Source organism: Parus major, chromosome 22 (genome assembly GCF_001522545.3).
Source record: "Parus major isolate Abel chromosome 22, Parus_major1.1, whole genome shotgun sequence".
Lineage (NCBI taxonomy): Eukaryota > Metazoa > Chordata > Aves > Passeriformes > Paridae > Parus > Parus major.
The window spans coordinates 497,944-514,421 of NC_031790.1; the positions used below are offsets into that span (position 1 = coordinate 497,944).

A 16,478-nucleotide genomic window follows, 5' to 3' on the forward strand; every position below is an offset into this window, starting at 1 on the left:
GGGACTGAGAGATGAGGAAAGGGCAAGATGTGGGTATCTGGTTGATCTCCTGCCTGCTTTGGCAGACTGCAGGGAGATTTGTGACCCTGGATTGTGGGAACAAGCGGTGCCTGCACAGATCCAGCCCTGGGTCCAGCCTGTCCAGGACTGACAGCAGCACAATTCTGGGCCAGGGAGTGAAAAAGGAATTGTTGGGAGCTGCAGAGCCTTGCAGTTGGGGCTTTTTGGTGTATTTTGGGGCTGGGTTGCTGCAGCAGAAGCAGCCTCAGCCTTGTGGTGAGCCCCTGCTCTGAGCTGGGCAGAGCTGTTCAAATGAACCTTAAAGGTGATGGGACACAGGAATAAAAGCAGCTGCATCTTCCTCCAGAAGGGTTAGAAAAAGCCTTCCTATTCACTGGAGGTAGAAGAATGTGGTTTTGATCCACCTTCAGTGAGTAATCACAGGCCAGAGAGGTGCTCCTGGCTCCTCCAGGCTCTCACCTCTTCCTCTTGGCATCAGCTCAACCCTTCCTGGCCTAAGTGAAACCATCTGTCCTCGCCTGGGCTTCACCCTCAGCATCCCTGAGCAGCACAGGGGGAGCTGACAACATTCCCAATTGCTGAATGAATTCATTGGCAGTTTCTGGCCAGCAGTGGTTTCCTTCCCCAGCAGTGAAGAGCCTCCAGTGTGTCTCGAAGGGCCCCTGAGACAGTTCAGTAAAACCCTTGGTGGGTCTGATGGCAGAGGCTGCTTCCCCCTCGTTGTTGGAGTGTAATAATTCATTCTCCTTCCTCCTGTGGGCTTCAGCTCCCAAACCTGCTGATGCAAGAATTCCTCATCTTTTTTTTTTTTTTTTAGTGGCCAAGAATTTGATGAGATGAGAAGAAAAAAAATCCAACTGTGACCCTGCTGCTGAAGGGACATCACAGGAAGGAAGAATGATGTATTTTAATTAATTTCAGCAATTGAATCCCTTGGCTTGGAGCCATGTGTGATGCAGAACAAAGCATGTGCAATTTGAGGTTAATGTTTTCCTTTTCATTCAGAGGACAGAAGCTGACAGAGCTGGTGGATTTTCTCCCAGCCTAAACAAATGGGAAACGGGCCAGGAGCCTGCAGAGAGAGGCACAGGGGGCACTGGGTCCACGTGCAGACCCCCCTTGGCTCTGGGAATGGTCTGGAGTTTGCTTCAGGCCTGGTTTGAGGTGCCCCAAGGTGGCCTTGGGTCCCACAGCCCTGGACAGAGCCAAGGCTGGATCTCTGCTCCTTGCAGATCCCTGAGCTTTCCTGAGCCTTGACTCAGCCAGGGCCAGGCTTCATGGAGAGGGCAGAGCAGCTTTTCAGATCCTTTTCCACTTGCAAGCTGAAGCAGGCAATGAATTTGTCTCCAGAAGCAGAAAACAAGGCAAACCACCCAACCAAATCACCCTGAGCACAGAGCTAAGGCTCATTCGACTTGCACATCGAAGGGGAACTGATCCAAAGCTCAGTGCAGTCAATGGAAAATCTCCCAGTGCCATCAGAGGGGCCTGCACAGAGCCCAGGGATGCAGTGGAATCCCAGGGATGCAGTGGAATCTCAGGGATGCAGTGGAATCCCAGGGATGCAGTGGAATCCCAGGGATGCAGTGGAATCCCAGGGATGCAGTGGAATCCCAGGGATGCAGTGGAATCCCAGGGAGCAGGACAGAGACTCACTGCATGCTGAGAGCACAGAGAAAGGCAGATGGAAATCTGGGCACGTTTTTGGGAACAGTCTGCTCAGGAATGGGGGCAGAACTTTAACCACTTCTGGCAAGACTCACCTAAAACTTGCAAGGAGAGTTAAGATGGAAGATTTAACGTTGATTTAGTCTCTGTTAGAACTTCCCTGGCTTGTGCAGCTCCACTGATGTCCAGAGGATTTTGCTGGGGTTTTACATCTGCTCTGAATGTGCCTCACACAAGGACCAGGAGCTTCCTCTTCTCCCATCAGCTGTGCTGGGACGGATTTTACATCCCAAACCACCAAAAGCATCACTGTGCCATTCCAGGAGGGCATTCAGCACATGCTGAGGTTCCAATAACTCCAATTAAACCCAGGCTGAAGGGCTGTCCTTGTGTGAATCACAGCCTGAGCTGTGATTAAAACTCACAGATTGAATCACCTTTTGTGAGGACACTGAACAAAACATCGTCCTAAACACCCAGGAGACCAGGGCTCAGTGGCACTCACCTCGCTGTCTTCTGCAGGAGGTGGGGGAGGCTCCTTGATGATCTGGAAGGATTAAAGAGAAAGAGAACCATAAATTCAGGCTTTGCTCTCTAGCAGGACTCAAAGAGAACCATGAATTCAGGCTTTGCTCTCTTGCAGGACTCAAAGAGAACCATGAATTCAGGCTTTGCTCTTTAGCAGGACTCAAAGAGAACCATGAATTCAGGCTTTGCTCTTTAGCAGGACTCAGATGCCACCAGGAAGAATCCAGAGGAGAAAACAAGAGGATGTTCTGCTGGCACACCTCTGTGGAATCACGGGGTGGCTCTGAGGGTGGGCAGGGGGTGTCCCAAAGCCCACGGAGATGTTCCCAAAGACAGCTCCACACTCACATTGCTCTTTGGGTGACCTCTGCCCCGTGTGAGGAAACAGAAAATTCAAACTCTGATATCCCTGACTCTCCTAATCCCTGAAGCTGCCACGGTCAGTGGTTAGTGCTGGCTCTAAGCATTGATGCTTCTCCTGAACCACCTCAGGAAAATCAGCATCTCCTTCCCCTGCCCTCTGCACACGTGTACAAATCCTTCCTCAAATAATTCAGTCTGAACAAAGGCTGGGAAGCAAAACCAACGTGAAGCAAAATGCCCTGGGGACAGTGCAGAGCAGTGATAACCCCCAACCTGTGTCCCAGACTGTTCTTTTTTCATTCCAGAAGGCTCTGCCACCTCATGCTCTTCACTTTCGTGCTTTTCATTTATCAGGTTAATGTAGCTCACTGTCACAAACTTTAAACACATAAATATATATACACATATATGGCTGGCTGAGGTTTCTACTAAAGAATCAGGGTGAGGTTGCAGCCTGGCCCAGGATACTCTCCATGGGAACCATTTCAGTTTCTGTGGGTGTGAGGCCATTATTTCATGCAGAAAGTTTGCATCCAGGGCTTGGCAGGCTGCTGGCTGCCAGCAGAGCCTGCATCCAAGAGCAACAGAGAGGTTTCCAAGGGGAGGGCAGAGCCACCAGGCACGTCCCACCTTGTCCCTCACCCTGGTATGGGCTGGGGAATGCCCCAGGATGGGTTTGCTCTGGGGGTTTGGGTCCATCTGGAGCAGGCAGAGCTCTCTGAGCACCCCAGGCCATGGGGCAGGGGCTGGCTGAGCACCAGTGCAGGTGATACTGAGTGTGCTGAGCTCTGCTCAGGGCTGGGGGTCAGGACACACATGTGGGCTTCAAAATCACCCTAAAAAACCCCCAAAAAAACCCCAACAACAGCCAAAAAATCTCCCCAAAACAAAACAACAACCCCCCAAAAATATCAGTCCCAAACAGCAACAACTCGGCTGTTTAAATGCAGAAAGGGAAAATTGCAATCACATTAAAGGCCCTGAAGATATAAATATTTACAGCAATTCCTCTCACTCGTGTTTTTCCTCCTGTGATGAGCTCACTGTTTTTATTTTCCTCTGCAAAGCAGAGTCATGCAATGTGGCCATTAACGAGGAGCATGTGCCTGTGGCTGGGGAGGAGACAGGGCTGGAGCTCTTGTGTCCCATAGAAACAATAAAAAATATGAAAATGATGAAAAGTAGATGAGAAGTGGGTGATATGTGCCCAGGGAGGTTTGGAGTTTCCCTGGAGGTGGCACTCAGTGCCCTGGGTGACAAAGTGGGGACTGGCCACAGGCAGAACTTGGTGATCTCAAATGTCTTTTCCAACCTAAATAACTCTGGGATTCTGTGGAACGTGGATGAAAAGTTGTCTGCATGCCAGTAATACTCTGAGGAAAGGAAAGCCTGGATATCAGCATCCTCAGAGGTGTCAGATGGAGACAGCACCATCTCCTCTGTGTCCCTTGACACGATCAGCACTGACAGAGGGTGCAGCTCACCAAAAGACACAGGACACCTTCTCAGATTAATCTTGTTCAGTCTGACAGGCAGCATTTATCAACAGATCTCCTTTTGAACCAAATCCCTGAGCACTAAACCCATCAGACACTGTGAAACTTCAGATATCTGATCCAAAATGTACCTGCTGGGACCCCCTGGTTCCCCCCTGGAGCATCCCCTGCTCCAGGGGAAGGAACATCACGGGTTCCAGGGGAGTTTCATTTACATGGGAATGAAACATCAGAATAAACCATCTGAATTTGGTCCAGCTAAGCATCCAAACTTCTCAGCCAGGATCAGTGGAGGTTACACACCTGGAGGTGAGGAGATGGCTGCATTCCATACATCTGCATTCCTTCCCATATTCACACACAAACTGACTGCTGTAAACAGATCAAGTGTTTTCTATCACAGGCAAAGAGGGGGAAAAAAAAGACATTCCTTCCATTTTTGAGTGCTTTGCACTTCTAAGAGCAACTGAGCTCCCAGTAAATTGGCAGCAGGGATTGGTTAATTTGGACAAGTCTAGAGATGGGGGAGTTCAATCTCCTGTGCCTTTGAGCCTGTACGACCTTTCAAAGTTCAAGTCTTACAAAAAAAATCTCATTTCTGACTCGCTGCCCAGGCCTTCAAACAACACAAATCTTTTCTTTCTCCCTTTTGGATTCTTACTGCTACAGCTCTGTGTGCATGAAATCCTCACTCTGGGGCAGCCTAACCCTGAGACCCTCGTTTGGGGCACCCAGACCCATTTTGGGGACACCCAGACTCATTTTGGGGACACCCAGACTCATTTTGGGGACACCCAGACCCTCTTTGGGGACACCCAGACCTTCTTTGGGGACACCCAGACCCTCTTTGGGGACACCCAGACTCACTTTGGGACACCCAGACCCTCTTTGGGGACACCCAGACCCTCTTTGGGACACCCAGACCCTTTCTCTGAGTGGCAGCCCAGGGCAAGGCCGAGGGCCCAGGCCCACAGGCCTCACGCACTTGGCGCAACCAGAAACAACCCAAAAGATGGAAAAACGCCATCAAAAACGCCATCCCAGGGCCCTGTGAGGTCACAGCCACATGGACACCTGGTTGTGGCCGTCCAGGTGAGCCCCAGGAGCTGTTGAAGGAGCAGCTGGGAGCGGGCCAGGCCCGGACACGGCGAGCTCGGCCTGGCGAGGCCGCGGTGTTTGGTCACAAGCGTTTGGGTGACCCCAAACCCTCCCTGGGCCTCCTCTCCCTGTGTTTGGGACAAGAAAACACAATGGTTCAGCCTCGGGTTTGCTCTCCAGGTGAGGAACACCTGAAGGGTTCTGCACAAAAATCTGGCGAGGCTCTTTTGTTCCTAAGGGTGAAGGTGGGGAGAGATGGCCCCCGGCTTTCCTTGGCTTTTCCTTTTTCCTTGGAAGGAGCTTGGAGAGCAGCTGTCAGCATTTCCACACACTCAGCTGTGAAAATTCGGGACAGTGAAGTAATTCTTTGCCTTTCAGCACCGTTCCCAACACGCCTGTGAAGGACAGGTCTCTGTTAGCTGAGCCACTCCGTGTCCCATGGAGGAGCAGCTGTTTCTGATGGATAACCCAGTGGAAAAGCAGAGGAATTCTATCAGCCACCTCCTGGAAGGTTAAAAACCTTGGGAGGGATAAATTTTCTGTTGCCCTGAAATTTCTGTAGCCAGTCAGGCATAAGAAAGCACACGCTGAATCCAAATTTTGCATATTCCAGGAATGTGTCGAGGATGTTTTTTGTCTTGGGAGCCCAGAAATCTCCAGCAATCACACAGTAACTATCCTTGGAGTTTTCCATGATAAATAGGGGCAATATGTTTCTTGTCAGAGGAGCTATCTGCTTTAGGATGGGACAGATCATCATTTCAAATGAAGCAAACAGATCATCATTTCAAATGAAGCAAACAGTACAAAATAAGAAACAAAGGACTTTGCCTCTAATTGGGATTACAAGTTTGGAAGCATGCTGTTAACTGAGCAGATTATTTTTGTCCTTAATTACCTTCATTCTTCTGGAAAACACCGAATATATATTCCTGCTCTCTTAATAAACAAGGATTTTTCATAGCATTAACTATGATCCATCTGACTAATTTCCTATTTTTTTTCCCTTACATATTTATAGTTTTGACCTCTCAGTCCTGTGACTGTTTCATATTTGAGGTATGAGCTGGGTAAAAGAACATTTCCTTTTTTTTTTGTCATATCTTCTGTGTCTTCTCAGTATCCATTAAATCCTTGGGGATCTGCTCTACACCCCAAAGCTAACACAAGCAGGGCTTGTCCCAATTTCTTTGCCTGCAATAAAATGCAATCTTCTTCTCAGAGATTCAAGTAAGAGGTAAAGGAAGTTCAATGGAAAGTTAACTTATCCTTTTAAGTTCACCTCTTTTGTCAGCCTGGGAGGAGATTCAGGAAGCTCAATTTTAACAGATTAAAACTGCAAGAAAAGGCCTCTTCACCCCGAAGATTTGGAGGTGAACTGTACAAACCAACTTCAGCACAGGATCATAGTACACGTCAAAATCATCCACTTCTGAAAGACAGGACGTCATGGAGAGAAAAATAATTCTCTTAATTAATTCTATTTAATCATCTTAAATCATGCTGGTGCAGTCTGGGGCTGAATGGGGCTGGCATGCAGCTCTGCAGGGAATGCAGGCAGCAATGCAGTGTCTGCACAGGTGCTTCCCTTTCCTGAGCTGCTCCACTCACACAAATAAACCAGCCCAGAAGCCCTGGGGTGTGCTCCAAGCGTCTGACCCGCTTTCTTGGCAAGACCACAGAGATGAAATCCATTTTCTGGGTAAAGGAAAAGCATGGTGGCCACTTTGAGCTGTGCACGGAGCCCTCACTCACAGATTTCTGCCGAATTTTCTGCTTGCATGATCCTGTTCTCCCTTCTCAGCTCAGCACAAGTGCAGAAGAGCTGTGTGCTCACGGGAGTGGGTGGGAATGGGATCTTTGTAAGGAATCTCCATCCAGCCAACGGGGATCCTGTCATTTTATAGCTCTTCAGGGTTGCTGCAGAGCCTGTGCATTCCCTCCTCTTCCACCAGTTCAGCCATGTGGTTTTAATCTATATTTTCTGTATTTTCTCCATCCAGCTCTTTGTTTCCAAAACTTCTGGTCAGCTGCAGTACAGACTGAGAGCCAAACAGATTGCTGGGTTCTTCCATGCTTACTTCCAGAAAACAGCTTTAAAGTTAAAACTGCTGTTAGGTGCTCAGAGCAACACCTCATTTATCTGCCAGCCACACCCCTGCATCTAAAACCACTCTAGTATGAAAATGAGTGAGGTGGGGCAGATTTTCTGGTGGGCAAACAACCCAGCCCAGCCTCTCAGCCACCCTGGATGGCTGCAGGAGGGAGGCAAAAAAACCCTGGGAGGAGGTGATGGATGAGCATCCCAGCAAGGGAGACCATCCCAGCACAGCCAGACCTTCCAGCTATTTCATTAATTCTGCCTTCCCTCTGCATCCAAACCCTTGAAACAGCTCCATTTCCAAGGTGCCTGCAAAGTCCTCCTCAAGACCTCCTTTTTTGGGGGTTTATTTCCTCTACATTAAACCTGAGGCTCATGTTGGCCTCCTAGCCAGAACAATCTCAGCCCTGGGCAGCTGAGCATCCTCCTGCACACACAGCTCCTGCTGTGGATGTCTGGAATGGGAAGAGGAGCAGTGGCTGGGGGAAGGCAGGAGCTGGAATCTGCTCAGCTCAGGAAAGGTGGGGTCACACCCCTTTGGAGGTGTCTGTGGACTTGTTTTCCTTCTTGCCATCGTGAGTGCAGCGCTGGGGAGTTCACACAGCAGAATTGCTTCTTTGTTTTCTGTTATTCAACAAACCTACAACCTTTGGGGAGGTCAGTGCCTGCCTCCCATGCTTTTGTAATATCCTCCACAGGTATCCAGGGAAATTTTTGCCTGTGCTGGTGTGTCAGGCACAGCAAAGAGTTATTATTGCTCTGATTCACTAAGCAACAATTGCCTCTACTGTAAACCGAGTGGTAAATTCCAGACTTCATCCCAGAATACTTCTGAGACCAATAAAGCTGGATACATTTGGAAACAGCATTCCTTCATGGGCTGGTGCCAAGGAGATACTGGGTTCCAGATAAACCTTCAGAGTGAGTCTGTTGACTCCAGTCCATTTACTCCAGGGATGAAGCTGGCTCAGTGTCTTTCCTGAAGAACTGCTGGATAGTAATGACTCTTATTTAATTAAAAAGCATGCCAAGAGGAATTTCAGGGTTTAGAAATGTGCTTGTCACTCAGAAACAAATTTATTCTTGGTAGGAGATGAGTTTGTTGTGTTTTTTTTTTTCCTTTTTCCCCTGGACACATCCACAATTATCTCTGAGACGTCCCTGGGCTGGAATCCACGGCGATGTCTCCGGGTCTGTGGTTTGGTTATTCGAGGTTGGAGCTCTGGGCTGTTGTGCAAGGCAGCTCCTCTGCCCTTAATTCACTTCTGACAACACTGAATTCCTCCCTGTGCCACTTCCAGAGCAGCCACAAAATTCTGCTGGGCTCCCTTTCTCCATCCCCTGACAGGCTGGGCTCCCCTCCACGGGTTTATCTTTAATTTCACAGAATTTTTGCAGTGCATAGGAGGCTCTGCTGGGCTCCTTTTCCCCATCCCCTGACAGGCTGGGCTCCCCTCCATGGGTTTATCTTTAATTTCACAGAATTTTTGCAGTGCACAGCGAGGCATCCTGGCTGCTGATCCTCTGCCAAACACACCGGGTGCCCTTCTGGGGAGGTGGGAGAGATTTCATACTCCTATGAAATTGCAATGATTTTATTCCAAGATTTCATATTCATCTTGGAATAAAAACCTTTCCAACAGGGAAGTGTTTGACTACACTGGAAAAATATCAGTGGGACAGTCCCCACTTGCAGACCTTGCTAGGAGGGAATGTGGGAGGTAAAGGAGGAGAGTGAGGAAAAGCTTTTATCTACAACAAATGTTTTTAAGTGGAGGATTTAAATCTGGAAATGATTAAGCTTATAAGGTTTCATGTGGAACAGAGACTCCTCTCTCTGCTGCACCCACCTTGCTTATCTGGGCTGTTTTTCACACCCAGGGCTGTTACAGCACCACTGTCCTCACATGATTCCACTGCCACAGTGCCCTCACAGCAGCTCCACATCCCCTCCACGCCCTTGCTTGGATTTATTAATGCCTTTTTCTCATCAGCTTCATCTCCCTGCTCTAACAGAACCTGAAACCAGCAGCCTCACTGGCAGCATTTTCCCTTTATCCCTCAATTCTCCTCCAGATCCCAGTGCAAACATCTGCACAGGGCACATCTCCTCTGACTTCCACCAAGATGTGCCAACAAAACCTTGGCCCAGCTCCTCTGGGAATGTGCCATCTAGTTTAGACAAATAACTCTGAGCAACCTACCACGCTGCTAATCCCTTGGCCAATTTTAGAACCTTCTTTTTTTTATTGTTCTGAAAGTCCAAATAAATATTTTTTTCCATTCTGGTTTTCATTTTGGGACAGAGGTGCCAAACTACTGTGAAGAGAAGCATTTAATCCCCATTTTCAGCCAGGAACAGAAATAGACAATTAAGATTTTTCCTGCAAGATTTCCATCCTTGTTCTGGATAACGAGCCTCAGCACATCCTCCAGCAAGTGAAGCTCCAAAGCTCTCTGCTCTGCTCTGCTCTGCTCTGGGGATTTTTCTCTCTGCCCTTTTAAAGAATTAACTCTGCTGAACTTTTGTGAAAGGACCTGGAGGAAAGAGAATGCTCAGTGAAGCACAGTCAGACTTCCACTGTCCCTGGGATGTTCAAAACACTTTTCAGACACGGTGATCCAGGAAAAACAGCTCATCTTGCAAAAATTTGTACTCCTAGAAAAGTCCTCTCCTTGTTTGTGAGGCAGAAGCAGGAGTGGGCTGATCAATCCTGCCCTTCTACAGGAGCCCTCCAGCGTTAGGAAATCCACACCAGCCATGGCAGGAATACATTTCACCAAACTATTTCCATTTTGTGACCAAAGCACAAGACTAACAGGCTCCTGACGAGGTTTGGGTGCTGGCAACGTTGCTGCTCCACGGGTCTGACCCAGATGAAACAGAAACCCAAAGCAGTGACAGAAATGCTGCTCCTTTCTGGGACCAGCCCTGTGGAAAGCTCTGCCTCCTTCCCCCTCGTTTCCTTCAGCTTAGCACTGAAATTCTGCTGATTTCTGTCACTTACCACGGTGCAGCAGAGGGGCCAGAACCACCAGAGCAGAGCCAAGGCCAGCAGGAGGAAGAGGATGAGCAGGGCGATGGCCAGGATGGTCCCGTCGGACTGGAGGAGAACACAGAGAGCGAGTGACACTCGTGTCACCCTCCCCAGCTCTGTCCCCAACGCCCCTCTCTGTTTACTGACACCTTAATGATGGTTATTAATGCCATTTCATTTTCATTTTTCATTTCATTTCCAGGCAAAAGCAAGCCTTCAGTGAAAGGTCATTGTTTTTTACCCCCAGGCGACAGTCCTCGCTTGATTTTCTGATTTTCTCCACATTTAAAGGTCAGATCAATTCACTGTTGATTAACACAAAGGTGAAAATTCCTTCATTCTTTCAAAGTGCCACAGGAGAGAGCGGGGACAGCCGGCTGTGCTGAGGCTGTGGAGTCCCCAGAGCCTCTCAGGGCTCCCAAACCTCTCAGCAGAGCTCAGGGGCTGCTCCCACCCCAAACACCTCAGCCAACATCCCAAACCATTTATTGCAGTTATTGGATCTGGTGACATCCCCTGCTCTCCCACCGGGAAGAGCTCTGCAGTTTTGGGTCTGAGAGCCACCAGTGCAAGAGGTCATGAGTGGTTTTTCCTCTTCTGGGAGCATTTTAGAGAATGAACAAAGACTCATTTCAATTCCCATCCTGGCTTTGCTCCGAGATACTCTTACTTGGCCCTGCCTTCCTGCCCCCAAACACTCCCTTGGCAATTCTCCCCTCTCTTGGACATTCCCTGGAGCTTGAGGCATCCACTGGAGGCTCGAGGGCTTGGCCACACCTGGCACAGGTGACAGGGAAATGTCACCTTGTCACACGCTCAGACCTTCAAGGGGTAACAGCTGCTGGTGGAGGCTGTGTTAAATCCCAGCAGGAGCATTTCAGGACATCAAAACTCACACAGTGCGTGCTGGAGATGATGACAGAGCTGGAGATGAAGCTCAGACCATCGTTCATGCTGACTTGAAGAGCTGCTTCCCTGGAAAAAGGCAAGAAGGAAATCAGGGCAGCTCATGCACCGCTGATAGCCGGGGTCTCAGGAGTCTCTTGGACAGAAAATTCCCATCCTGGCCCCTTGCTCCAGAGCACAGCTGCTGCTGGACACGAGAGAACAGCAGCTCAGGACCCCAAAATGATCCACAGAACCAGGAGGAGACCCACACCCATCTCCCCACAGGCAGATTTTGGGGCAGGAAAAACCTACATGCCAACTTCTCTCAGCACGGGGGCCGGGCACAGCAGGTAGGTGTCCTCCACCACGAAAGGCTTCTCATCTGGAAAGGGAAATCATGTCATTTCCTGCCAAATCAGTCATGCAGGCCCTAAAGAGCAAGTTTAAATAATGGTTTTGCTCACTCCTGGGACATGAATGAGATGGGGGATGAAGAGCTGCCCCACGTGTCGGAGGCACAGCAGAGCTGAAGGTGTGGAGATCTCTGGAAGGTCAGAGCAGGGGTTCAGCCCAGGTGAAACAGAGACATCCAAGGGAAGAAAGTTGTGTACTACAGAAAATTTTGCATTTTAAGGCAGAAGTTCAACCTTTTTAACTGAATTACAGTGGTTTTAAAAGCGAGTGAGAGGAGCAGGAACACTGATATTCCTGTTCTGTGCACCCGAGTGAGAGCTGGGGGATCCCCAGGAACTGCCCAGCCCATTTTCCAGCTGCCATTTCCAGCTGTGGTGGCACATCTGGCCCCACTGTGCTGTTCTCACCCTGATTTACAGCAATATCTTTAACTCCTGTGAATTTATGACATCGCCTCAGTGCACACACGCCAAGAAAACGAAGATCAGTGTCTTGTTTTCTCCTTTGCTAACCCTGGCAGCCAAAGGCTCCTCTGTGCCAGCATTCACTAGAACAAAAGCTGCTTCATCTTGCAAGGCCTTTTACTCAGATCTGGTTGGGTTTTTGTTTCTCTTTCTCTCCCAAGTCCCATCTCTCTAGAAAGTTTATCAGCCCGGGGTGTCCCGGGGGAGCTCCAGGCTGGCTGCAGGCACGGATTAGTTTGTTTGGAGAATGTTTGTGTTTCACCACAAAAATGAGCCACTTTTTCCCTCTGCTCCAAACAAAAGAGCATCCATTTGGTTTGCATAACTCTGACTCCTGCCTGGAGAACTGACACAGGGACAGCAAACAGAACTCTTCTCGTGGGGAGCGCGGCACTGTCTGCTCTGCTGCAGCACAAATCCTGCATCCAGAGCAGGCAGAGATGGGCTGAAGGCTCCCCAGCAGCTCCACATCTCCTGCCAGGGGTTGGATTCTGTGCTTTGCACTGGGGAGGGAGGGCAGAGCGCTCAGGGCTTTGCTGCCCTGGGTGTCCCTTCATTTCTGGGCTCTGTGGGAGCCCCTTCGAGCAGGTCCCTGGTGCTGCTCAGGCTCCTGCAGTTCCATACTCAGAGTTCCTGCACCTGAAGAGCTCAGTGCAGCCTGGAAAATCGATTATTCCCAGCAAAAGTGAATAATTTCTTATGCCATTAGCAGGGTGTAACCTTCTGGCAAGCCAGGGCTTGGAATATTTCCTAACCATAATAATAAAAGCTTCGATATGTGCAGGATGCTTTAACACAAAAGCACAAGCCCCTCAAAAAAACCCCCAGAAAGCAAAGAGGGTCTCACAAGAAATGCACTGTGCTGCCAGGAGCAATGAAAGGTGGGGGAAGTGGAGCAATCTGGCAGGATTTAAAAACAGGAGACAATTTTTAGGAGATGTTTTTTGGGCAGTCTGGGGATCCAGTGCCCCCTGCATCCCCCAGTGCTGATCCCCTGCTCTGTCCTGCTCCCATATTTGTCTGGATAAAGCAAATCCAGGCAGGTTTGTGCAGAGGATGGGTTTGGCCAAGCATGCAGAGCATTCCCTGGAGTGCAGCAGAGCCAGCCCAGCTCTGCTGTGGTGCCTGCTCCTCCACCAGCTTTTGATCTCTCCTTTCAGCTTTAAATTGCTCAGGACAGAGCTCAGCCTCTCTGCCCAGAGCTATCTTTGCTGGCTCCTGCACAGCCTGGCCAGACTCAGACATTTTAGCACCACACATCAGTCATAAGTCACTGCACTGGATAATTACTTTTAACTCTGAGCAGGCTGATCCCAATTCTCCCAGGTCCTGCTGCAGAACATGCATCTGATTACAGCTCTGCTCAGCCAAATATTCCTCATGGTTTCTACAGATGTTCCTCTTTTTTTTTTTAATCCCATAACTATGAACATTATGAGTCGAAGCTCTCTTCACCTGCCACTTTTCCCTGCCAATAATCCCAATAAAACCCCATTAGCTCATGCCTTTAACCTCAGCACGTCCTAGCCGTGCTCACTGCATCTCATGTGGGATAATTGAAGGTTTCAGGAACTGCTGGCTTAGTGTTATCTTTAAAAATGCCTCCCTCCCTGATACAATCACAGGCAGAGAAGCAAACAAAGACAGCTGAGCTTTCCAACCTCCATGAGGTTTCCATAAAATCCTGGTTCGTTTCTCTCAGGGAGAGATTTTGGGAGCAGCAGGCAGGGGCTGCAGGCTCTGGGATGTCCCCCAGAGCAGCTCAAAGCCAGCAGAGCTGTTCCCACCTGGGGTTGGGAACTGCTGGGCTCCCTCATTCAGGGAGGGGCTGGACACAGAATTTGGGTTTGTGGCCTTTTCCTGCCATGCCACAACTCCAGCTGAGCAGGAGGAGAGGGGATGGTGGCGTGGCAGGGAGGGTGAGCTCAGTGCTCAGCTCTGCAGCAATTCAGGACACCACAAATCCACGGCTCAGAGTGCCTGGACCTCACTCTCCTCATCCTTTCTGCGGACACAGCTTCAAGCTCAAAAAGCCCAGGGGCTGTGTTAGGATAAGCTGATCTTTCCTGAAGGCTACAGTGGAATTGTGATGGCAGACACCATAAAAAATGTCTGGGCTGGAGCTGCAGGGAGCACAGAGGGAGGAAGGATTCCTCCTCCTCCTCCTCCTCCTCCTCTGCAGGTCAGTTTTTGGGGTGAGGACACCCTCACCCACCATTCCCTGTGTACAAACACAGCCCCTGGGCAGGGGGAGATGAGGGATGGCAGTCCCAAATTCCTCAGGATGCCTCCAGGAGTGAGTGCCCTGCTGCAGAGCCCTCCAGCTCCTGCCACCCCCAGCACTGACCACATCTGAATTTAACAAATGTGCACCAGGGCCAGCCAAAGTTTCTGCTGGGTGACGCAGGAATTGGCGAGAGCTGAGGGTTTTCTCCTCCAGGAGGCCACTGCAAGAGCACAAGAGCCCCACAGCTGCCCCAGGGCTCTCTGACATCCCAGGCAGGGCAGGCAGCCCCAGCAAACCCCCCCAGCTGCACAGAACAGCTTAGCCAGGGGCTCTGAACACACTGAGCCCTTGAATCTCCACTTTTCAGAGCTAATTCATGTGTTATTTTATACTGAACAGGCTCAGGGCTGCTCCCAAAGCAATATCTGGGCAAATCCCGTGTTGGGAAGGATGAATTGTGAGTTGAACTGTGAATTATCTGGGTTCCCATCAGGGTCAGAGGAACGTGGGGTCCTCGGTGCTGCCAGCTCAGGGGATCTCAGTGCACATCACAAACCTGATTTAACACAATTTCCTTCTCTTCCCTCGGTGTTTCCACCCCTCTCAAACTCACTCACACTCTGTCAGTCACACAATCTGCCTCGAAAACATAAATCCCTTCAGCATCCTGCACACTGAGAGCTCCTCATCCCACAGGCACCGTGTTTCAAGACCCAAATGCCTGCCAGGACAGAGGCAGAAAGGAAATAAAATCAATGCAAGGAACTCACTGAGGGTGAGGGTGTCGTTGATCCTGAAGCTGCAGAGAACCCTGTCCACGTTGCGGGCGTGCCGAAATCCATTTCCCCTCACCACCACCTGGAAGGACTCTGCCAAAACAGGCTCTGGGTTATTATTGAAGCAGAGAAACTCAGGGAATTCAGGTTTTCCACAGCTAAAATTGGTGGTTTCACCATTAAGTTTAAAAATGTAACTTTCACACTCTTTCCTACCCAATTTCAACTTGAATTTTGAGGAGTTTAGGAATTGTTTAGGAAATAATTCACCATGGACACGCTTTAAAACAATCCTGCAGTGGAAACATGAGGCTCCAAGGGCACTGAGCTTTGCCCTCTCCAAGTGTCCATTTTAAATGGCAGAAAGTTTTGGGTGAAAAAGGCAAAAAACCCTTCTAGTGGCAGATGATTTGGAGAAGTTTAAGTGTTGCTTTCCCAGGTAACTGCAAAGGAAGCAGCCCCAATTCCTGTGAGTGTCTGGGAGAGGCTCTCAGGGCACAGAATGGTCCAAGATAAACCAGGAGTAACCTCATTGTCACCCCAGGAGTGCCAAAATCTCATTTTTGCAGATTCAAATCTTTGCCCTCGCATTTTGCAGCCCCATCCTCTCTCCTCTCCCCCGAGGAGCAGCACACTGGAGTTGTCAAGAAAAGCAGATTTGCTCTGGAATCTGGGCTCCCCTCCAGGCCCCTCTGGTTCCAGCCAAGCTGTAAAAGATCCCAGCACATCCAGGGGAGCTGCTCACCCTCTGAGAGCTGGGGAACAGCTTTTGGGGAGAGCAGAACTTTCCAGAATTCCCCGAGCTCTGCGCTGGGAACATCCACGGGAAATCAGAGTTCTCAGGCTGGGCTGATTACTGAATCGGCAGCAATTAGAGATGAACTGATAATTGTGTTTTAGACAACATGGGCTGGCTCAGACTTACCCCCTGCACAGATACTGGAAGGTTCTGCTGCCAGGATTTCGATGCAGGACTTCTTCAAAATCTAAAAGAGACAAAAAGTGAAGCACCTCAGGCTGGTTTCCATAGGAACAGAGATGTGAAAGGTGATTGTGCACAGGTTCCAGATAAACATTGAACTCATCAGAGCACCTGGGGCACAATTACAGCCCTTGGCTTGAATTATAAATAATATAAAATATTATTTATAATATTTATTTATATTTATATAAATATAAATATATATTATTTAGAATATTTATTTATATGCATATAAATATAAATTATAATTATAATTATATATAATTATATGTATATTACATTATTATATATAATTATATATAATTTATATATTTATATATAATATAAATATATAATAAAATACATATAATATAATATATAATTTATATATAATTATATCATAATTTTATATCTATATTTGTATATAATATAATA

At 48.8% G+C, this 16,478-nt stretch overlaps 1 protein-coding gene across 1 annotated transcript in view; it reads right to left on the reverse strand.

The window, feature by feature from the left end:
- The window catches only part of ANTXR1 (ANTXR cell adhesion molecule 1), a 44,985-nt gene that overhangs the window by 12,396 nt on the left and 16,111 nt on the right, over window positions 1-16,478 (reverse strand). The window contains exons 9-14 of the mRNA XM_015648622.2: window positions 16,008-16,068; window positions 15,077-15,175; window positions 11,514-11,583; window positions 11,210-11,288; window positions 10,284-10,379; window positions 2,195-2,236 (exon numbers count right to left, since the gene is read on the reverse strand). Coding sequence (XP_015504108.1) covers window positions 2,195-2,236; window positions 10,284-10,379; window positions 11,210-11,288; window positions 11,514-11,583; window positions 15,077-15,175; window positions 16,008-16,068 — 447 coding nt within the window. The remainder of the gene's footprint in view (window positions 1-2,194; window positions 2,237-10,283; window positions 10,380-11,209; window positions 11,289-11,513; window positions 11,584-15,076; window positions 15,176-16,007; window positions 16,069-16,478) is intronic.